We start from the raw sequence: 20,635 nt of genomic DNA, 5'->3' as shown, positions 1-20,635 counted from the left end.
GACAGGTGCACAGATCACATAAACAATGCATCGTTCATCAGGAAGCGCTCTCCGCGGACATGACGTGAAATAGAAACCTTGAATTATACATCCACTGAGGGCTTCTCTTGAGAGCCAGCCCAGCATGCCATGTGACTTTAGCAGAGGTAAATCCTCAAAAGTAACACTGCTCGGAAAATAGCACTCATGATATATAAAAAAACATCTTTCTTCATTTCGTGGCTGGGTGCTGCCTTTTGACAGGTTTAACGAAGAAGGAGAAACACTATAAATATACGGTGGCCAAAGGCTGCAGGAATGAGGGCATTTTCCCAGTCTCAAGGGGAGCTATTATTGCTGTGCTCCTAAGAAGTGTCCTCAAACCTGTCTGAAACAAGTCCTTACGATTTATGCTTTCACAAGTTACGTTTGAACCACAGTCAGTGTTTGTTTTGACATCTCAGCCATTTACCCTATGATAGTATACAGTATATATGAGTGATTCTTCGAGCTTTACAGTAATGAACTCTCCCAGAAATGTTTCTTTTTGTTACAGTTTATGGATCGAAGTTGCATTAAATCTAAAATTATTTTATTTTTACATATTTATTTGATCATTTCTGAACTATGAGCATGTATTTTTAGATTGAATGTTTCCCTTGTCCCAGATACTTCAAGAGAGGTAATATACTATAATATTTAAATCATAATATTCTATATGAACATAGCAAGAAGTGCATAAAAAAAATAAATAAAAAAAAGACAAAATGACATAAAATAACTAAAACTTAAACAAATTAAAATGAAAAATAAAAGCTAATTCAAAATAAGTGTGTGTGTGTGTGTGTGTGTGTGTGTGTGTGTGTGTGTGTGTGTGTGTGTGTGTGTGTGTGTGTGTGTGTGTGTGTGTGTGTGTGTGTGTGTGTGTGTGTGTGTGTTGACGTCTAAGTGTGACATGTTTCGAGCAATCTCTCCCATCTCTCTCAGGGGGTCTTGTTTCAGAGAAATTGAGCAGAAAGATTCAGGCCAAGACAAGGGTAAATGTAGCGGGAGCCTTCAGCGCTCAGGAGCTGTCCGTCCTGCAGCGGTGCTGAAATGGTGAGTGATTGCACTTATGAAACTTTCGGCCACTTATGTGTGCTCCAGACTACACTGCCATCATCTTGATCCACAAAGAGGCTCTGTGTCAGAGTCTGTCTCTTTCACTATGCTGTCCTCCCACTGTTACCTTAGTTACCTGGTTAACAAACTACTTTATACCGTCCCTGAAAACAACTTATTCTGTTGAATTATGCCATCAGTCTCTGGATTGAAGGTAACTGCCTAAAGAAGAGGCTTTTATCGTAATTTATGAAGTTGGAGAGTTGAGTTGAGAAAGAAGTTTGGCGGAAGCACAACAATTTTAGTAAACATGGTTTTGAAGTCATCATGACTTTCTTAACGGAATAGTTCAACCAAACATTAAAATCTCTTTACATTTGCTCCTTTACTCATGGGTTTCTCAAAAGCACTATAAAAGTGGCAAATTCTTTTTGCTTTGGAATATTTCAAAACTTGCCCCTATGCTTTTTAAATACACGGAAAAAGAACAACAAAACCTTTTCAACCAGGGTTTCAAAATACATAAGGGTGCTTTTAGAAAAATATTTTTTGCCTTTAAATCTAAATCTAATTTAATAATGTTCTCTGCCTCTGAAATGACTTTAAATCAGCATGTTGCAAAAAAAATCTATTTATCTGACATTTACTGTACCATTGACTACAGTTCTAATAACAGTAATACTAGGAATTGTAATAATAACCATCATTTAACTATTCATAAGTTACTAAAGCACTGTTTACATGGAGCTCTGACCGTGTGTTTTAACCTTTCCATCGACAGAAATGGCACATGGATGAATTTACCTAAACCTTGCATAGTTACTGATAATCACACTAACGTGAATTAAGAACAACACATAATAAATAAATCAGCGTAAATATTAGTTTATCAGTGCATAACAAAAGGCATGAGAACTTTCCAACCCTCAAGAAGTGCTCAATTTTATATTTACATTTTTTTATATTTACATTTGCATTTTTATTTGCTCATGTATACTGTATCTATAGCACAAATTCTGTGATTTTTGGCACTTTAAAGGTTGCTTTTTGGACCTTTAAAATTTAAATCCAGGTAGGTTATTAATATGCCAGGTATGCATTGCTGGTATATGAACAGGGGCCAATATGTATTGATTTGAAATTGTGTTGGCTGGCTGATTTTCCTTAATGGAGGGCAAAAGTATTGCAGCGTGCTCTGCATACACATTTTCAATCAATGAAAGTTATTGCATGTATTGTATGAATAACATGCATGTAAAAAGTAACTTATCAGATGTAAATATCAAACCAAATGACACTGTTATGATAAATATGGACCCAGCTAACAGGGAACTCCAAATGTTCTTCTAGTAACATTAATAGAACGTTCGTTCAAAGTTATCTGGTCTTTAATCATTTTCTCAAAATGCTGGCACAAAATCTTTATTTATACATCGTTCATGGAGCATTTTTTCATAACTAAATGGGAATGTTAGCAAAATGTTCTTACGATATATTTTTGTTAGCTGTATAGTGTCAAAAGACCAGGCTGGATATTTCTAAGGGGCAAAATCGTTGATCCTGTTGATCCTGGAACAACATTCCTGCCCGAAAACATAGTCCTAACCCTATCCCTACTCCTAAACCTAATCTTACCCTAATTTATCAAAGGGAATTGATACGTGAATAACATTGATGTAGAAGCACATATTTGTAAGCCTAAACTTGACATAAACTGTAAACAAGTCCCTCAAATCTTATTGATTGATTGATTGGAATGTTGTAAAAAAAAAAAAAAAATATATATATATATATATTGATACAGGAACATGTTGCACTTGATGAATTCAGGTTCTGCAACAAGTGTGCAATCAAAAGTCAAACTCAAACGATCAAATATATATCAACAATTGTCCCATCTGGGTCTGCTTTTACTTCCAAGTCATTTTAAGGGAAACATCTGCCGATATACTTCAAGTAAACATTAAGAGCTCCATTATTTCTCTTGAGCTATTAAAAGAGAAATCTACGACCAATACAATCATGTGGGTTTGGCTGATGTGCAGTATAATCTACTTAAATATGGATTGCTTGAGACACCGCTCAACACATTGTGCCCTTCAAAATGACCTAAAAACTCTTTTATAGACATTAACTCCCCCTGAAAGTCATTGTTTAATTCACACCCTGGAATATGGAGTTTCACTGTGTATAATTAGTATTCACACGTAGTCTGCAGTAAAAGTGTGTCAGACAAATCAATGTTTCTTATTTCAAATGTGTCTCGAATTCTGTTTGGACTAGATGGAGTCAAATGCGAAGGAGCGTGTGACTGTTGCACTGCAGTGGATTGTTCTAGCAAGTTTATTTCTGTTTCTTTCCCATTTTAATGTTCTAGCATCAATTGTGTGTTATTGATTTCAGCCTTTATCTCTAATGAGATCAAACTGTTTCTCAAAATGTTTGGTCTTGGTTATGAATCTCATGGTGGCACAAAATAAAAGCATGAAAAGTTCCACGTGAAGGTGTTTAAAGCCTCATTAAAGTTCCCAAGAGAGCTTCGGCATGATCCATTCAAGGTGGGCCAAAACGCTTCAGTGCGCACTTCTAAATCGCCTGCTCAACTTTTAAACTCTATTTTCCAGAAGCTGCGTATTTCTTGACAAGGCAACCAGAGTGACTTTTCACGTTCCATTAGGTCCTGTCAATAAGACCAGGCTAAAATTCATGAAGATGAAAAATGAGATTTTGGAGTGGGTCTGTGAAGCAGAGGAATGGTGGGTTAAAGTAAAAATGACTTTTTGGCCTAGAAACCACAGTGTAGAACCTGAAAATGCACACAACAGAATGAGCCCTTCTCAGGAAAGCCCTCAGGAAGCATTGCAATGCTTCCACCTATTAGATGATAAATGAACGACCCTGAGCGAGCTAAAATAAAGCCTGAACTAGTTTGGCTGTCTAAAACACGGAGGCATTTTTTCTACTCCAACTTTACATTCATTAATTGCTATAAAACTAACGTAACATTTCAATTGATTGGATTGATTAGTTTTGATAAAATACTGGAACCAAATCATTTTCATGTATTTGAATGTTTCCTGCACCATTATTCAGCAGTGCTGTGGCGATAGATAGATAGATAGATAGATAGATAGATAGATAGATAGATAGATAGATAGATAGATAGATAGATAGATAGACAGACAGACAGACAGACAGACAGACAGACAGACAGACAGACAGACAGACAGACAGACAGCTAGATAGACAGACAGATAGACAGACAGACAGACAGACAGATAGATAGACAGACAGACAGACAGACAGACAGACAGACAGCTAGATAGATAGACAGATAGACAGACAGACAGACAGACAGACAGATAGACAGATAGATAGATAGATAGATAGATAGATAGATAGATAGATAGATAGATAGATAGATAGATAGATAGATAGATAGATAGATAGACAGATAGACAGACAGACAGACAGACAGCTAGATAGACAGACAGACAGACAGACAGATAGATAGATAGATAGATAGATAGATAGATAGATAGATAGATAGATAGATAGATAGATAGATAGATAGATAGATAGATAGATAGATAGATAGATAGATAGATAGATAGATAGATAGATAGATAGATAGATAGATAGATAGATAGATAGATAGACTTGGATATTTAAGTCATTTCAACTTAAATTACTTAAAAAACTGACTTTAAAAAATGAGTTGAATCTTGAATAACTTATAAAAAAGCAATGTACAGTGATAACACATGTTGTCATAACTTATTGATCATATAATTTTTTACAGTAAAAATTTAAATTTCTCAATCATTTACTGTTGACTTCATATATGTATGCTCATTTATTCAATTCCATTGTTTTCACTAAATTCTGACTATTTTAACTCGTTCTTCGTTTTTACCTTTCCCTCAACACAGAGGCTAAACTATCCCTCAGAGACAGCACACTGTTATATTCCATAAACCATACAACTGTAATTATTGATTTTCACGCTGATGCAAATCAAAACGGACAAACACATGACAAATAAATCGACATCAAATATTGGTTTATCGGTACATGACTGAGCTGCAGTGGTGTTATGGATCGATACGAAGCTTACCTCAGAACAGGGATGGGAACCTTCAAAAGGAGTGTAATGGCCCTGAGGGATAAACTGCACTGAAGATGGAAACATACGTCTGAGTTATTACCCCTTCTATTTTGTTCTGAACATATTTCTTATTTCCTTTGGTTAGATGTAAACACTGTAGAGCACAGATTATTAATGATGGACCTGGAATGCTTGGCTGGCGGCAGATTCTGTGCTGGGTAGATGAAGAATGCCCGAATACCAGGAAATTATTTGCTTCAGATATTGATTTGCTCTGTTTTCATTATGCCACGATTGTATGTACGTGTTTACAGGCTTGCGCCTTCAACAATCATTTTCTGAACATACCCCTCTTATCAGCGCATTTTTCTTTGGTCTTGCTTTATGGAAAAAAATTATAATTAAGTCATTTGAAATGCTAAATCTGTAGAACATCATTTGACTAATATCTGTTTCCCTCCAGTGACGCGTGTGCATGCAAATTGTATTTATACACTTTAATCTCTTAAGCCTGTAACATACTCTAAGTAAGTGTATGCAGATGTTTCCAGCCACCCAAGATCGATTTTGTGCATCATTTTAAAATGTTAGACTGTAAGTTCATAACAAAACATAAGTGAACGTATCATTGGAACTGTTGACACAAGAGTACATTGTTTTCTTCTAAATTTATACATATATACACTTGGCAGATGCTTTTAATTTAACTTACATTGAATTGGGAATTGAACCCATGACCTTGGCATTGCTAGGACTATGCTGTACAGTTTGAGCTACTGGAATGTATAATTTACTACATCCAATTGTCTCTTTCAAATACATTTTCAGTCGAAAAATCTGCCCATTTTTCTCTTTCAGGTGAATTTTAAGGTGATAAATTTACCAATTGTCCATTTCATGTGAATTTTCAGTTTAAACGTTTGCCCATTGTCTCTTACAGGTAAAAAAAATCTGCCAATTGTCTCTTTCAGGTAAATTTTCAGTTGAAAAATCTGCCAATTGTCTCTTACTAGTGAATGTTTCAGGTGAAAATATTCCAATAATTGTCTCTTTCAGCAGAAAAACTATTTTAGTTTTCATGTTTATAGCTGAATAATAATACCAGAATATACAGTTCTGCTTGTGGATATCTATCTCGACTTGCAAAAAAATCCTACAATATCTTTGCGAGATTTGATGCCACTAACCTTTAAAACTTTGGTATATCCAGTGATTAGCTCTTCAGAAACGCTCATGTCAGCCTAGTACCAGACAGCAAATTGGAACTTCGATTTTTGGATCGTAGCTGCCAGTTTTGTGTGCAACGTGCATAAGAAAGCCAGTTAAAGAACTGTGTGTGTGACAACTGAGACTAATACTGTGTTCCAGGCTTATTAAAATCGAGAAAGTTGAGGAAAACATCATAGTATGACAGATATCAGCACTATGAGAGAAAAAAACAAACTTTTTTTTAAACATAAGGCAAATGCTGTGCGCGCCGCACCAATTTATCACGAGAATTTCTAGAAGCCCTAATAAAGTACGCTGTTACCTGAGGGAAAAGCTCTTACACTGATGCTGACCTCTGTGGATGTGTTTGCAGACGTCAAGAACTTCCTTTTCCCTGCGGTAAGGAAGTGTAACTGCGAAGACACAAATTGGACTTCCTCACAGTGTTCGATTGTGAGAGCGCCACACACCCTCTGGCACCAATTATTGCCTCGGCTCACGCTCATCAACGGCTCAAGCCCGTGAGGAGGACTTTGTAAGAACAACTCTCAATACCACTCCAGAACTGATTCCCGGACACAGACATCTACCTTCTGAAGTTCAATTCTTCCCCAAAGCTTTGTTGTGCTGAGGGTGAATAACTATCACTTTGTAACTGACGCAGAGGTGTGTTCAATGGTTTGATCCATTCACCTTTATGTCGAGCTAAGCTCATCAAAGGTGAAGACAAAGATCAAGTAGATTTTGTAATTCTCCAGATCAAAGATCAACTTTCTAATTCTCAGGCAACTTGCCTGTGGCCTAGAGAAACAGACAGGCAACAGACGGGGTGAATGCTTATTTTATGCCCCAAAAGAGTTATAAAAGGAAAGTTTTGCATGTTTAAAGAACAGTTTTGAGGTGCCAACATCATTTGATGATCCTTTCAAACTCCACGATGGCCTATTCCTGAATGTAAAATTATAGTTTGAGGGCTTCCAGAGAACTTTCCGTTCCATAAAATATTCAAGTCGTTTCCTCATGACCTTCACAACAGCATGCAAGAACGTAATATTAACCATAAATCTAACTTTAAATATATACACCAATTTTTAACCCAATAATAAGATGCTCAGGAGCACAAAAACATCAGTCACAACCAACGGATTTGCATACATGCATGAGAAACAAGCAATTTTCTCTCATCTCAATGTTTTTTTCAGTCACAGAAACAGACTGCTGGTGTTTTTTGGGTTATGGGGTGTAGAGATATGATTTTTGGGTTATGAAGCGTACAGAGGCAACCACGAACCATAGAAGTATTTGACAGATGGCAGCAGACTCCACTTCCACACCCACATCTGTTATTTCCATCTTAATATGTGTCACCTCGATTCCACAAAAACCCTCAATGGGTTAGGAAAAGCACACACTACAAGACCGAAGCTTGACAACCTGCTCACGTGTAGAGATTCATAATTTCTTGTCTGCCATGTTATTGCCGATATGGTGCATACTTAAAGCAACAGTTCAGGCGAAATTAAAAATCTTGCTTTTTGTTCCAAACCTCTACACTGCTATTTTTCACTATATATACGTGTTATATATGATATATCGGAGATACTCAAACTGGGTTACTGCTTTCGCCTAGAGAAAGTCTGAACTTCAGACAGAGATTATTCAGGGTGGTATATCTCAAACAACTGTCATCAGCTATAGAAAGAAACTTTTTCAAACCTCATTGCTAGCCGAAACCTACTAGAATATGTTGTTCAGAATGTATTGCGAATGTAAGAATGACTCACCCCCTTCTACACAACACATACTGTACTGTCAGGATAAATGCTCCCATGGCCTATGTTTGCCTTTGAACTAGAAATAGAACAATCTACAAAATAAGGGATATGGACATAGTTGGGTGGACTGAACACATACATAGTAGTTCTGTTCCCTAAAATGAGCTCCCTACCTACAGCAATATAAGGCTTTAAAGTCACGCTCAAAGCACTAATGTAAAATTGATGCACAATATTTATATATATATTTTTTGTCAGTAATTATATTAGTTTGCCAGTAAAGACATTTCCAGAGCTTTTCAAGTGACACTTTCATGGGTGAGTTTTTCAAATTAATGGCTTTTAAAATTAGTGTTGTTTATGTTTCTATATATATACAGTATATATATATATATATATATATATATATACAGTACTGTGCAATAGTCTTAGGCATGTTACAGTTTTTCTCAGTCGCTTTGGTGCATTTCTCACATCACTATTTACATTTGCACAACAGTTAGTTCAACCTCCACAACATTTAGTCATTTGTGCACATCATAGTAGCAGTTTCTCATTCCTTCCAACAAATTGCAAATGCTTTTGGACATGCATCAATTGCTTTCATACAACTCTCTGCTGTTTTATACAGTTTTTCTCAGTCGCTTTGGTGCATTTCTCACATCACTATTTACATTTGCACAACAGTTAATGCAGTTCTCAAAACAATTAGTACAAACTGCAAAACATAGTTGATAACCTGCAAAAGCGTGTCACTTGCTCAAAATGGATAGCTCATTCCTCAAAAGCAAGTATTCATATCAATGAAAGTGTCAGTGTCATCAAGATGAAAAGTCCTTACACCATTGTTTATGAACAAGATAGTCAAATGGCTTTGTCATGTTTTCATTATGACAGTTTACTCTGTAAATGTTTTCCAGTGCAAAAAAGTCAGATCTTGGTGACACTACCTGAAAATGCTCAAGACAGCACTATATACTATTTGCACAGCCATTTGAAAATTACAGTAAAGTTACACATTACTGTATTTAGTGAGGTAACTGAGTACAAGACACTGAATATGTATGTTTCACATTTTTACTGCATATGCTCTATGCAATTCTAATTTGTTCACAGCATTGTGCAAAAGAAAAAATACACCCTTATTTACAATAAACATAAACTCCCTTTGGATAGAGCTGTGCACAACTGGAAACAATGTTGCAGTACATATTGGAACTGAACATACAACATACATAGTACTGTAATCATTCATGCACATCCAGATGTTCCTGTAGATAGATAGATAGATAGATAGATAGATAGATAGATAGATAGATAGATAGATAGATAGATAGATAGATAGATAGATAGATAGATAGATAGATAGATAGATAGATAGATAGATAGATAGATAGATAGATAGATAGATAGATAGATAGATAGATTATATTAACATAGATTATATTCTCAAGATGAACTGAAGGATACCAGGGGAAAATATTGAAGAGTTTTACATTTACAATATGTTCAGAATGTCTATTAGCTTTATTAACAAGTTTCAAACCTTCCCTCTATTCTAAAGCACACTTGAAGTGTTAAAGATGTAAAAGCGTAGAAGCAAAGGTCAAATTTTACAAGTTAAGATTCTGTGCTGCTAAGATATTCCATTCACTTTCACTCATTATAGACTTTGCGGCCTGAAAGACAGAAAACCCTCAACAGGAGTGAACTTTTCATCTCTCAAGGACTAATCTTTGAACGGCACATGAGTGTATCTGCAATCTAATTCATCACTGCCTACCTGAAAGCATCTGCAGCTAAAGACTTATGATCAGGGGAGAGCACAGGTGTAACACACTGAGTCTCTGCTGGAGGACAAGAGTGTTTGGAATTAAATGCAGAGCTATGTGATACACTGCTCAGCTCTATCTGAGTCCCTGGTCTGTTTTCAATTGAACTTGTTCACTGTGGGTAAATTTAACTTAGGAGAATATTTTAAGGGGTCACTTCATGTGTTTTGATCGATTGGATTAGGTGTGCACATTTCACACTTGGCCCACTGTAAACCAGAATTAGCTGGCAAAAAAAAAAAAAAAAAATTGGTAATCAGTTACATAAAACATTTTAAGTTTATGTAAGCAGAACTGGCAGATTTTTATTTTGTACTAAGGCATTTTATTTGTTCTCATCTTTAAAGAAGTTAATTCATACATTAAACTTAAAAATTGTCATGTCATTTTAACTATTAGTAGTGTAACCTTAGCTATTGTTTAAACTAGCAAATTCAATAATTGCTAACTTGATATTTGGTAACACAATGCTTTAATAGCATTAGCATAGCATAGTAATTTCTAAATACAGCTAGCACATTTAACATATACCTGTATTCAAACCAGGTTCATGCTCTACTCGTCACCATGATGGTAACCCTCAAAAAAAAAATAATAAAAAAAAACATAACAGAAACTCTTTTAAATTAGCATAACATTAAACTACTAAATCTCCCAGTTAAAATTCATTTTGCACAAAAATCATTATATAACTCTCAATTTTAGCATTTACTCTCCCTTTTCGAAAGTCAAGGCAAAGCATGATGGGAAATAGAAATCCCAGTCCAGTTTCATTTAAACTTAAGTTTGTCTAAATTAAAAGAAACAAGTTCAACTCAAAACAGTGAAACAATTCTGCTTTGTGAACTCAAAAGAAAATTCTAAATACTCATAAAAGTTCATTTGATTGAACTAATTTGTTTAATTTAAGTTTGCCCTACTCTAACTAATTAATTATTTTGAGCATAAGGGTTTACATAAATAGATCTGATACTATTCCCACACTACTGATCACTCATGTTTAATCCCGAAGCTTTCAGACTTCTATACTGTATGCCAATGTAAACTTTGCAAGGAGCAAAGTATGTGGTGTAAACGTATTGTAAGTAAACAATCTTGTTTTACAACCACTTTGGTTTTCTACGTGTCTTTAATGCATCTTGCGCTCTTAAAAATAAAAGTCTCTCTCTCTCTCTCTCTCTCTCTCTCTCTCTCTCTCTCTCTCTCTCTCTCTCTCTCTCACACACACACACACACACACACACACACACAGCAACTTAAATTTTAAAAAACATTGTTAAAAATCCTAAATGAACTTCAAGTTGCTGTCCTCAAGTAAGCTCACTGTCAATCCATCACTTTAGCTCTTTATTTCCATCTTGTTTTTCTTGCCCTTTTTAAAATAAATGTATTAAATCGTGTGTATGTGTATTTTTTTATTTTTTTTGCCAAACTCTGCTATACAAAAAAGTGCACTCTGAAAATTTGTTTCATAAAAATACTTATTTATAATGCATAATACAGTTTTTCTGAATTGCTAAAACACTAAACCTCATTCTCTGAACCAAATTCTCAATAGTCTAAATCAATTTGTCGAATAAATCACTCTTTCTATAAAACATTAAACAAGTTCAGGTATTAAGACAGACTGTTTGAAAATCTCATGCACTCTTTTTTCAAAACTCACATTCTCACTCACTAAAACACATTTTGCACTGTGATGCACTTATGTTTCAAAATGCTAAACACAGTTGTCATCGTTTACACACAACTACTCTAAATTGTTCACACTTATTTCTAATGATGTGACCAAACCAACTGCACATAATACAAGTCAGTTCAGAGTCCCAAAATGTACTCAAAATGTTGCACTGAATGTTGATACCAACAATGGATGGAAACAATATAAGAGGAAGAGAAGGAAAAGTATGTGTACAAGGAGGAAGAGGACGAGGAAGAGCAAGGTGTGGAGAATGTTGTCAAGGCTGGATCTGCTTTAGGGTTTTTCCTAATCTGGGAAAACCCAGACAACTTCCGGCAAATTTAGATTTGCTCTGCAAGTAAGTCTGGCAAAGAGCTCATTCAAGGCTATTTCCATGCCGTGGAAATCGCGGCACCAATCAGAAACGTTGAGGCGGGCTTTACACGATGACGATCGCTCTGATTGGTTTTAGGTCTAGCCTATCCAATTGTGCCCAGAGGCATTTGAGCGACGTCTACTCCGTTGGTGAAGCGCAGCAACTTTTAAATGCAGCATTATTATATTCAAATTGCAAACACATGAGGACAGTCTCCATGAAAGACCCACTGGAAGATGAATGTGCTACTACATTTCTCTCCGAAACGGTAGGAAATTAAATTAGATTTAATAGAGGATTTTAACTGTGACAAGATGATTGACAGGGCAGTTTACGTGACAGGATGCACGCGACAGATCCGTCCGATAAAGATGATGAAGTAGTATGTCCAAAAGTTGCCTACTTTTTTGCTACACATTCAAAAGTAAATACATTTTCTTCACAAAAAGAGTACATACTTTTATGGCGTAGTGTAACATTGGCGAATTGGGACGCAGCTTATGGCTTTACACGATGACGATCGCTCTGATTGGTTTTTGGAGTTTTAGGTCTATCCAATTGCGCCGAGAGGCATTTGAGCGACGTCCGTTGGTGACGCCCCTTTGGAAATGATTTGTCTATGGAGCTTTGCCAGACCATAACTCAGTTACTACTGAGAATGGTCTGGTTTTAACCAGGCTAGGTTTTTCCCTTTGCCTGCAGAGATTCACATTATCTGTGATTTGGAGAAACTCCTCCGGCTGGACCAACATGAAAACATGATGCTGAAGATCTAAAATCTCTCTCACTGACCTTGATTTTGCAGTTGCACAACTCTTCTGAGTGGACTTCATTGTAACATGCTTTTCAATTAGAGTTTTTTTACTGTAACCTTTTTGGCTTTTGCAGTTGGGTCACTGTATTTTCACATTATGCAAGAGGTGAATATACAGACATTTGATAGGCCTACTATTCAATATTCAGTACAATACAACAGTTGCAGTGGATACATACAATTTATTCACCTACTACTGTAAGTTGTCATTACTATACTTTTTTACGTAAGTGCAAAATTTGTTTACTTTGTTACAATACTTTTTTGCATGCTTTGAATTCTGTGTTCTCCATTTTTTGATGTAGTGTCTAATGAATGATCTGTAGAGTTTATAATTTTGACTCGCTGTGTTTATTTTGAGCACAGATAAAATGGTTTTGAGGCAATTGTTTGATTTTTGCCAGAAGAGAAGGAGGTTCTGTGAATGTGGTTTGAAAATGTGGTTTTGTGTTTAAGGTTTTGAGAAAGTGAGTGATGGTTTCAACAAGAAATGTGTTTTAGCAATTCAGAAAAACTGTAACAGCCAATGAGGGATTAATATAGGTCTTCTATACTCCTTTATTGATAAACACCAGTTTAAACACATGCATTAACTTTTTAAAAGGTTCAGAGTTCAAAATATATTGCAAAACAGTAATCACCCAAAGATGCGTAGTATACAAATTGTCGTATATATTTGTCAAGATACCAGAATCAAATGGCATAATTCGTTTTCTACTGCATACTCATTATGGGTCTTCATTACACACTCTTAAGCAGTCTTCACTGCATGCTCTAGTTGATTAAACCACACCATGATTGAAAATGAGCTGAAATTTGAAGTAATTTCAGTTTCATTTCATAAGCACAAATCAACCCGCCTCTCTTCCCACACATAAACACAAAAACAGAGTGACAGCCTCTCTTCGGTTTTCACTCCGTAAAATCTCAGTTGACAATCCTCCAATATTGTTACATCAAGTTAAATAAGAAGATTAACATTACAAAGGAAAAACTGTTTAAAAAGAAACTAGAAGCGGAAAGTGAAATAGCCTAGGGAGCAAATAGAAAACAGAATGCTTTATTTAAAAAAAAAATCCCTCTGATGAATTTTAGCCAAAGTGCGAGCCAGAATCACAAAGGTAGGAAAATGGGTGCAACCTCCTACCTGACACACGCCTAGGTGTCAAAAGAAGAGTGTGGATATTCCTGGAGGCTGCAGCTGGCCTACATATGCTCAACGCTGTTTGATTCGTCCTCATCAGTGGTTTTTCCTGACGCTGGAAAATTCCCATTTCCTCTGGACTGATCCAGGTGGTTTCAAGAGCCAAAGTGTTGTTGTTTAGATAAAACTGCAAATGAGAAATCAGAAATCCTGTGCAGTTACAGAATAACAAAAAAAACTGAAAGTTTCACAAAGAACAGTTGTTTATGCCCACAAGCGGATATGAGGATTTGTGCTTTATAGATGGATGGATGGATGGATGGATGGATGGATGGATGGACGGATGGACGGATGGACGGATGGACGGATGGACGGATTGACGGATGGATGGACGGACGGACGGACGGACGGACGGACGGACGGACGGACGGACGGACGGATGGATGGATGGATGGATGGATGGATAGATTGACGGATGGACGGATGGACGGATGGACGGATGGATCGATGGATCGATGGATCGATGGATCGATGGATCGATGGATCGACGGACGGACAGATGTTCATTCCCCAAAACCAAATATGATCAATTACTGTGAATGCATCCTTTACCTTGTGGTCAGGCACACGTTTCTCCACCCAGCCCTTGCCATAGTGTGGAGGCAGGACAGTCCGGTATACGTGAGGAAACACTGGAAGTAGATCCACACTTGCAGAAGGCTGGTAACCCAACACATGAGCCCTGGATGGCATCTCCCACTGGGATAGACAGAAGAGAAGTACAAATTACCCCTGACATCTTTCAGATCCATCTCATTGAAAAGATCATAACTGAATCATAAAAGACCTAACTGGGATTCTCTAAAAGCTGTCAAGAAATAATTTTGGTTGCAGGGACTTTGGACTTTTGGTTGCAAGAAATTTATGGAAAAGTTATGGTATTCTGTGAAAAAAAATCTTTTTGGCATGACACCTGCTGTTCTTCACCAATTTCACCAACTAAAACAGAATAAATTATAAAAATCCTAAGTGTCAACACAAGACATCAATGTTTTTCCTCATAAAGCTGATGACAGCGACTTTTCTGGACCAGTGAAGGTTTAATTACTACAGTTTAAAATGAAGACCTCAAACACGGCCAAATCAATGTCTTCTCAATCAATAACTCCAGAGGAACTATCCACTTTATTTTTCAATGCCGAAGTTTTCTTTGAATGTGCCGATTCTCTGACTTCCGATTCATTAGCCACTATAGGGAAATAACGAGAAGAACAACAAAGTGCAGTAAACAGTAAAATCATTTGCGCTACAGACCAGTGTTTATAATTGCAACAATACATTAAAATAATGTGGTAAGAAATAGTTTGCAATATCAAGCAGCAAAATGTATTAATTTTGTAAGCTAAAAATAACTGGAAGCGGATTATGCCGGAAGCCAAACACATTCAAATTACAAATGGCCACATCCACACTTATGTGAAAAAATATGGTGCAAACCACTACACCTCTTGTTAGTGGATCTTAGAAGAAAATGTTCTATACAGAACCTTAAAGGGCTCTGCCAGGCATCTCATGAACCTTTTCGGGGTTCCCATCATGGGACTATTTTATGGATTTAGTTTTAGTCACTTTTAATTTAATATATATATTTTCAATTAAGCAGCTCACAAAAGGACTTATAATTAGAAAGATTTAAATAACTTGTCAAACATGAAAGCATTATGCAATCATTTAAGACATTTATTCTTATACAGAACCTTTTTGGCATAAAGGGTTCTTTAAAATTGAGTCAAGAACCCTAGGGTTCTGTATAGTTTTCTAAAGAACAAAAAGTTGTGAAACTTTTTTTGAGGAAAGAAATTGACCTTTTATTTTAAAGAATGTCAAAATGTGATGATTTGATCTTGAAGTATTCAAGATTATCCTCAGTTATAAGAATAAAGGTTCTTTGTTGGCATTACTGGTTCCAGGAAGAACCATTTAAAAAAATTGTAACATTTTGATATCATATTGACTTCAAATGATTGTTGTGTGCTGAGGTTGGAAACAAAACGACAGCATCCAACAATGAACACTCACAGCGATGCCATAAAGGTTCTTTATCGGCATCGATGGTTCCATAAAGAACCTTTTGTGGAATGGAAATGTCCCATCTTTAAGAGTGTAGCATCGCTGTGAGTGTTAATTTTAAATGCTGTTGTTTTGGCTGAACTGGCCTTCAACCTCAGTATAAGCACACAACAATCATTTGAAGTCAATATGAAATCTAAACTGGTCTTTTTAACACCCGTTTCTGATTATTTGTCAAAACCACCTTTCATAGATATTTCATGATCCAATAAACTCTAAGAATACAAAAAGAAGGTTGTTTGTGGACATCATTTAATGTTGAATTCTCTGCAGATTATGCTGCATCTGTATCTTCTGCATTCAGGATAACGTCCCATTCTATTATGCTCGGCTATGCGTCAATGCCTTTCTGCAGTAGCAGTCAATCAAAGACTTCTGAAGGCTGTCTGCAACTCAGAGTCTCTGTTTAAATAATATACTCTTGGCTCCCACTGTCTCTCTCTCTCTCTCTCTTTCTCTCTGGTTTCAGTACAGTGCTACTGAGGCAATGTTTGCCGCCTCCTCTGAACAGCCCTTTAATAATGAGAAAGCACAAAGTTCTTAACGCCGGGGATGTGAAGTAGTGGTGACCATGCCTCTGCCCGGCACACAGATTAAATGTCAAGCCGAGTTTGAGTCGTGAGGGGGATGCAGCTGCGGATGTGAGGGTCATCCTGAACACAGCGCCTCTAGTGGTAATACAGAGGAACTGAAGGGAGATGATGCACAGAATTTTGATTTCCAGCTTTAACAGTTCACCAAAAAGGGATGCTGATAAAACGTTATCAACATCGAATCGTATCCTGCACATCTCAATCCTTCCTGCCCATATTATTAGACATATTCAAGCAGCTGCGAGTTGACTATAACCGTTCAACAAATCTGTTTCAAGATTTAATCAAGACCATTATTGGTCTTATAATATAATTAACTAAGACAGACACTCGCTTGTAATAATGCAATAAATAAATAATAATAAAATAACACATAATTATGCATGTGCATAATGTATTTGCCTTTTCTTTTTGTACTAATCATTTAAAACTCAATTAAATCTCTGATTTACAATATTTTTTTTTTTACATTTACTGCAGAGTCACTCAGCATATAGCTGAAGATTTCAATACGCAAATGACCGTAAGATCAATGTCTAATCTGTTTTGACACAGAAAAAGGAAATAGATTCAATAGGCAATATTATTCCACCACATTCACACTATAATTTGTGGTGATGACCTCTGACCTTTGGCCAAAAGGAGAACCATTAAAATAAAAAAAAATAATAAAAAAAATATATATATATTTTAGTATTTTAGATTTTAGTCTGTTTCCTTTTGAGATCATCTAAATGCTAGTCTTCTCCTACAAGTTCACAAAACATCATGTAATATTTAAAAATATTTATGATTCATCTTTTTCACAGTACTGTAATAATTCTCCCTAGAATAAGAATGTTCCTCTCCCTAACATCACAAAAGCAAGAAGTAAATAATGATTCACTGGTGTGATCCAAACTAAAGGATTCTAAGCATGACCCCTTTACATTTTGCCCCAGCTTCCTGTTTCAATAGGAAATATGTCAATGCAGAAAATAAAATGGCACACAGAGTACTTAATGGATCAAGGTGATGTCTTAATGCCTTTTATAAAAGATCATGCAATATTTGCTCTATTGCAATTTCAATAACACATTCATACATTATACACAAATTATTCACTCATACAAATAATCAACAGGGTGATAGGTGATAAGTCCAACAGCCAATCTAAATATTACATTCAAATACAATTTCCAGAATGAATTTCATTACTTTTCAGTACATTTGCAGCAGAACATGACTTAATGGCATAATCATCTTATCATTGGGGCAATTATAAAGCCTTTACTGACATTATAAAACTAAAGTTAACTGTCCTAAAAAAAATGTTGCATGAGCAACACAAATTTCATATTAAAAAGATGCCACTAAGAGAAGCCACTTGATTTGACAAACTAAACCCAAATGTTTCATTCCATACATTCCATATGATAGAAGGCATATGCCTATAGTGGGTCTTGGAAAAGTAACAAATGTCTCCCAAAACCTGGGGGACTAAACATAGAGTTTTCTATGGTTGCTCTACATCTACTGCTATCTGTAATATCATAGTTATTATTGCTCTTTGGTATTCCAAATCTCCCTAAAATGTGTAAGAAGGAACCCTCAGATGAACCAACTCAGCTGAATCAGGTCCTTGTCTATAATAATACTACTGGATAATAAACAAATGCATTTAATCATTCATTAATTAGCCGTTTTAAACTCTGTAAAATGTTCAGTAGATTAAGTGGAGCTTTGTTATTTGCATGTAAAACCTTGTTACCTGAACACTGGGCAGACTGAACTGACTGATGGTCGCGGGTTCCGCGGCGGGAGCGCGCATCACAGGCACAAACGGATCGCAGGACATCTGCCATCCCGAGACTGCCTGAATCACCGGAGGAGGGCGAGAGGAGATGAGCACCGGAGGAGCAGAACCCACCCTACACAGTCTGGAGGTGTTCGGGACCATCCAGAGCCATGGAGGAGCTTCCGCGCTCACGTGCCACAGCTGAGGCTGAGCTTTAACGCGCTGGACCGGGATCATTCCTGCTGCATCCTACAACTCGGAAGAAGGATGGAGACTAAGGAAGCTGTCAGTGCAGTGGACACTGAAAAAACAAAACAAAAAAACAGATAGATATCACACATTTATCAGCACCCCAGCGTCTCTGATGAACAAAAATAGCAAGATGACAACGATAATGTTTCGTCATATGGGAGCACTGTCCAAAGGTCTCTCAAAGTTATATCTCTATTTCACCACACATTCCATTATTATGCATGCTTATTTTATTTTATTTTTATATGCATGGCCGAAACGCAAAAATCCCCTTAAGTAGCCTATGTGTTATGTTTCATTTGACAATCTGCTGTAAACATAAAAAATATAATTTAGTTCAGGTAGGCTAATAAGAGAATCCGAATCTAAAAAAAAAAAAAATCCCACTGAAACATAATAAACAGGCTCCCCTCCCAAATTCTGCAGCACATGCATCCGCATGCACAGGTGGATGCAAGACATTATCAAGACTGCTTTTCTGTGTTTAACTTAAATGGAAAAGTTATTCCGGCTCTTTCGCTAAAATAAACCAATAAACCAAAGGAACAAAACTAGCCTATGTTTTACTATACTGCACTGTCCAAAAGTCCCCTGAAAGTTGATGCACATTTTAGCACAAATTACAAAAACAATAATAGGCTAATTACATGCGTAAATTATTTGAACTGCATAACCAGAACTCCAATATCACCACAGGACTTCTGTTATATATTTCACCATAGATAATCATATAGCCTATCTCGATAAGTTACGCTCATAAAAAAATCCGAATCTGATTTTTAAAGAAATAATAATAATTAAAAAGGTAATTAAATAGGCTCCCCTCCCAAAATTCTGCAGCACATGCATGCATTGACTTAAACAGGTGGATGCAAGACATTTATCAAGAAAGCTTTTCCGTGAAACTTTAACGGAAAAGTTATTGTAGCGTTTTTTTAACCAAACATGCATGCGAACTCACCTATGTGGTGTTTCAAAAACAGCTTAGTTCAACATAATTTATGTGTCTGTTAGTGTTTCGCTGAAAATAAATAAATAATGCAAACTATAAAGAGATAAATGAAAAATGGAACTGTAGCTGCAGACGAAGGTTTCTGAAGTATCCAGTAAGAAATGTGTCCAAAGTGTCCAAAGCGCCGTGTGTGCGTTCACGCGCCTTGGATCGCACTCTCCATGTGCACGATCACAGCGGCGGGTTGTTCATTTCGCTCTCAAGAGCTCCGTGGGAATCTCGTGGAAATCTGTTCACTGTCGAGCCGATGATTCTCCAGCCTCCCGCAGTGGTGCCTCTTAAAGAATCTCAAAACCATTCCTCATCACGATATAATCCTCTATTTCTTACGCATGCTTGTAGAACTTGTGTATGTTATGTAGAAATTCCTCGTTGATGAAGAGATGCGACTGTGCTTCTGCTCAGCTGAAAGTCCTGACAGTCCAGACCGGGTGCGTTTGCGTTCTGAGCGGATCTGATGGCGCCGTGCGCAGAACAGCACAGTGCGTCAGGACGCACAAACACGCACACCTCGCCCTCAGATGATCTGGGATGATTAGAATATTGTGACAACTGTTTTAATCTATTAACGGTGACATGCTTTACCTTGTTTAAAACCAATTTAATCCTCATGTTCTGTTTGGGGACCCCAGGGGCTTTTAAAGACCTGATTAGAATGCATAATAGTCAGATATCTGAAAAGTCCATAAAGCTTCAATCAGTTATAAAAGATTAAATAAATAATCTGACAGTTTTTGATTGGGACAGGCAACACATTAAAATAATTCAAAGGGAAAATATCAATATATATGAATGACTAAAATTATTTAAATATAGTATAATTATTAATATTTGAATAATTTGAAAAAAAAA

General features: G+C 36.4%; 1 protein-coding gene across 2 annotated transcripts in view; it reads right to left on the bottom strand.

Moving 5' to 3' along the window:
• tcerg1l (transcription elongation regulator 1 like) overlaps positions 1-20,338 on the bottom strand; it is a 78,662-nt gene extending 58,324 nt beyond the window's left edge. For both annotated transcript variants that reach the window (XR_014201079.1, XM_082151824.1), the window contains exons 1-4: positions 19,733-20,338; positions 18,493-18,820; positions 14,632-14,778; positions 14,023-14,206 (exon numbers count right to left, since the gene is read on the bottom strand). Coding sequence is in view for 1 of the 2 variants with exons in the window: in XM_082151824.1 (XP_082007950.1) it covers positions 14,023-14,206; positions 14,632-14,778; positions 18,493-18,756 (595 nt within the window). In the remaining variant the exon portion in view is untranslated. The remainder of the gene's footprint in view (positions 1-14,022; positions 14,207-14,631; positions 14,779-18,492; positions 18,821-19,732) is intronic.
• Positions 20,339-20,635: the final 297 nt, after the last annotated feature.

Source organism: Leuciscus leuciscus (genome assembly GCF_965113295.1).
Source record: "Leuciscus leuciscus genome assembly, chromosome: 21".
Classification (NCBI taxonomy): domain Eukaryota; kingdom Metazoa; phylum Chordata; class Actinopteri; order Cypriniformes; family Leuciscidae; genus Leuciscus; species Leuciscus leuciscus.
This window is presented reverse-complemented; position numbering and strand designations above follow the sequence as displayed.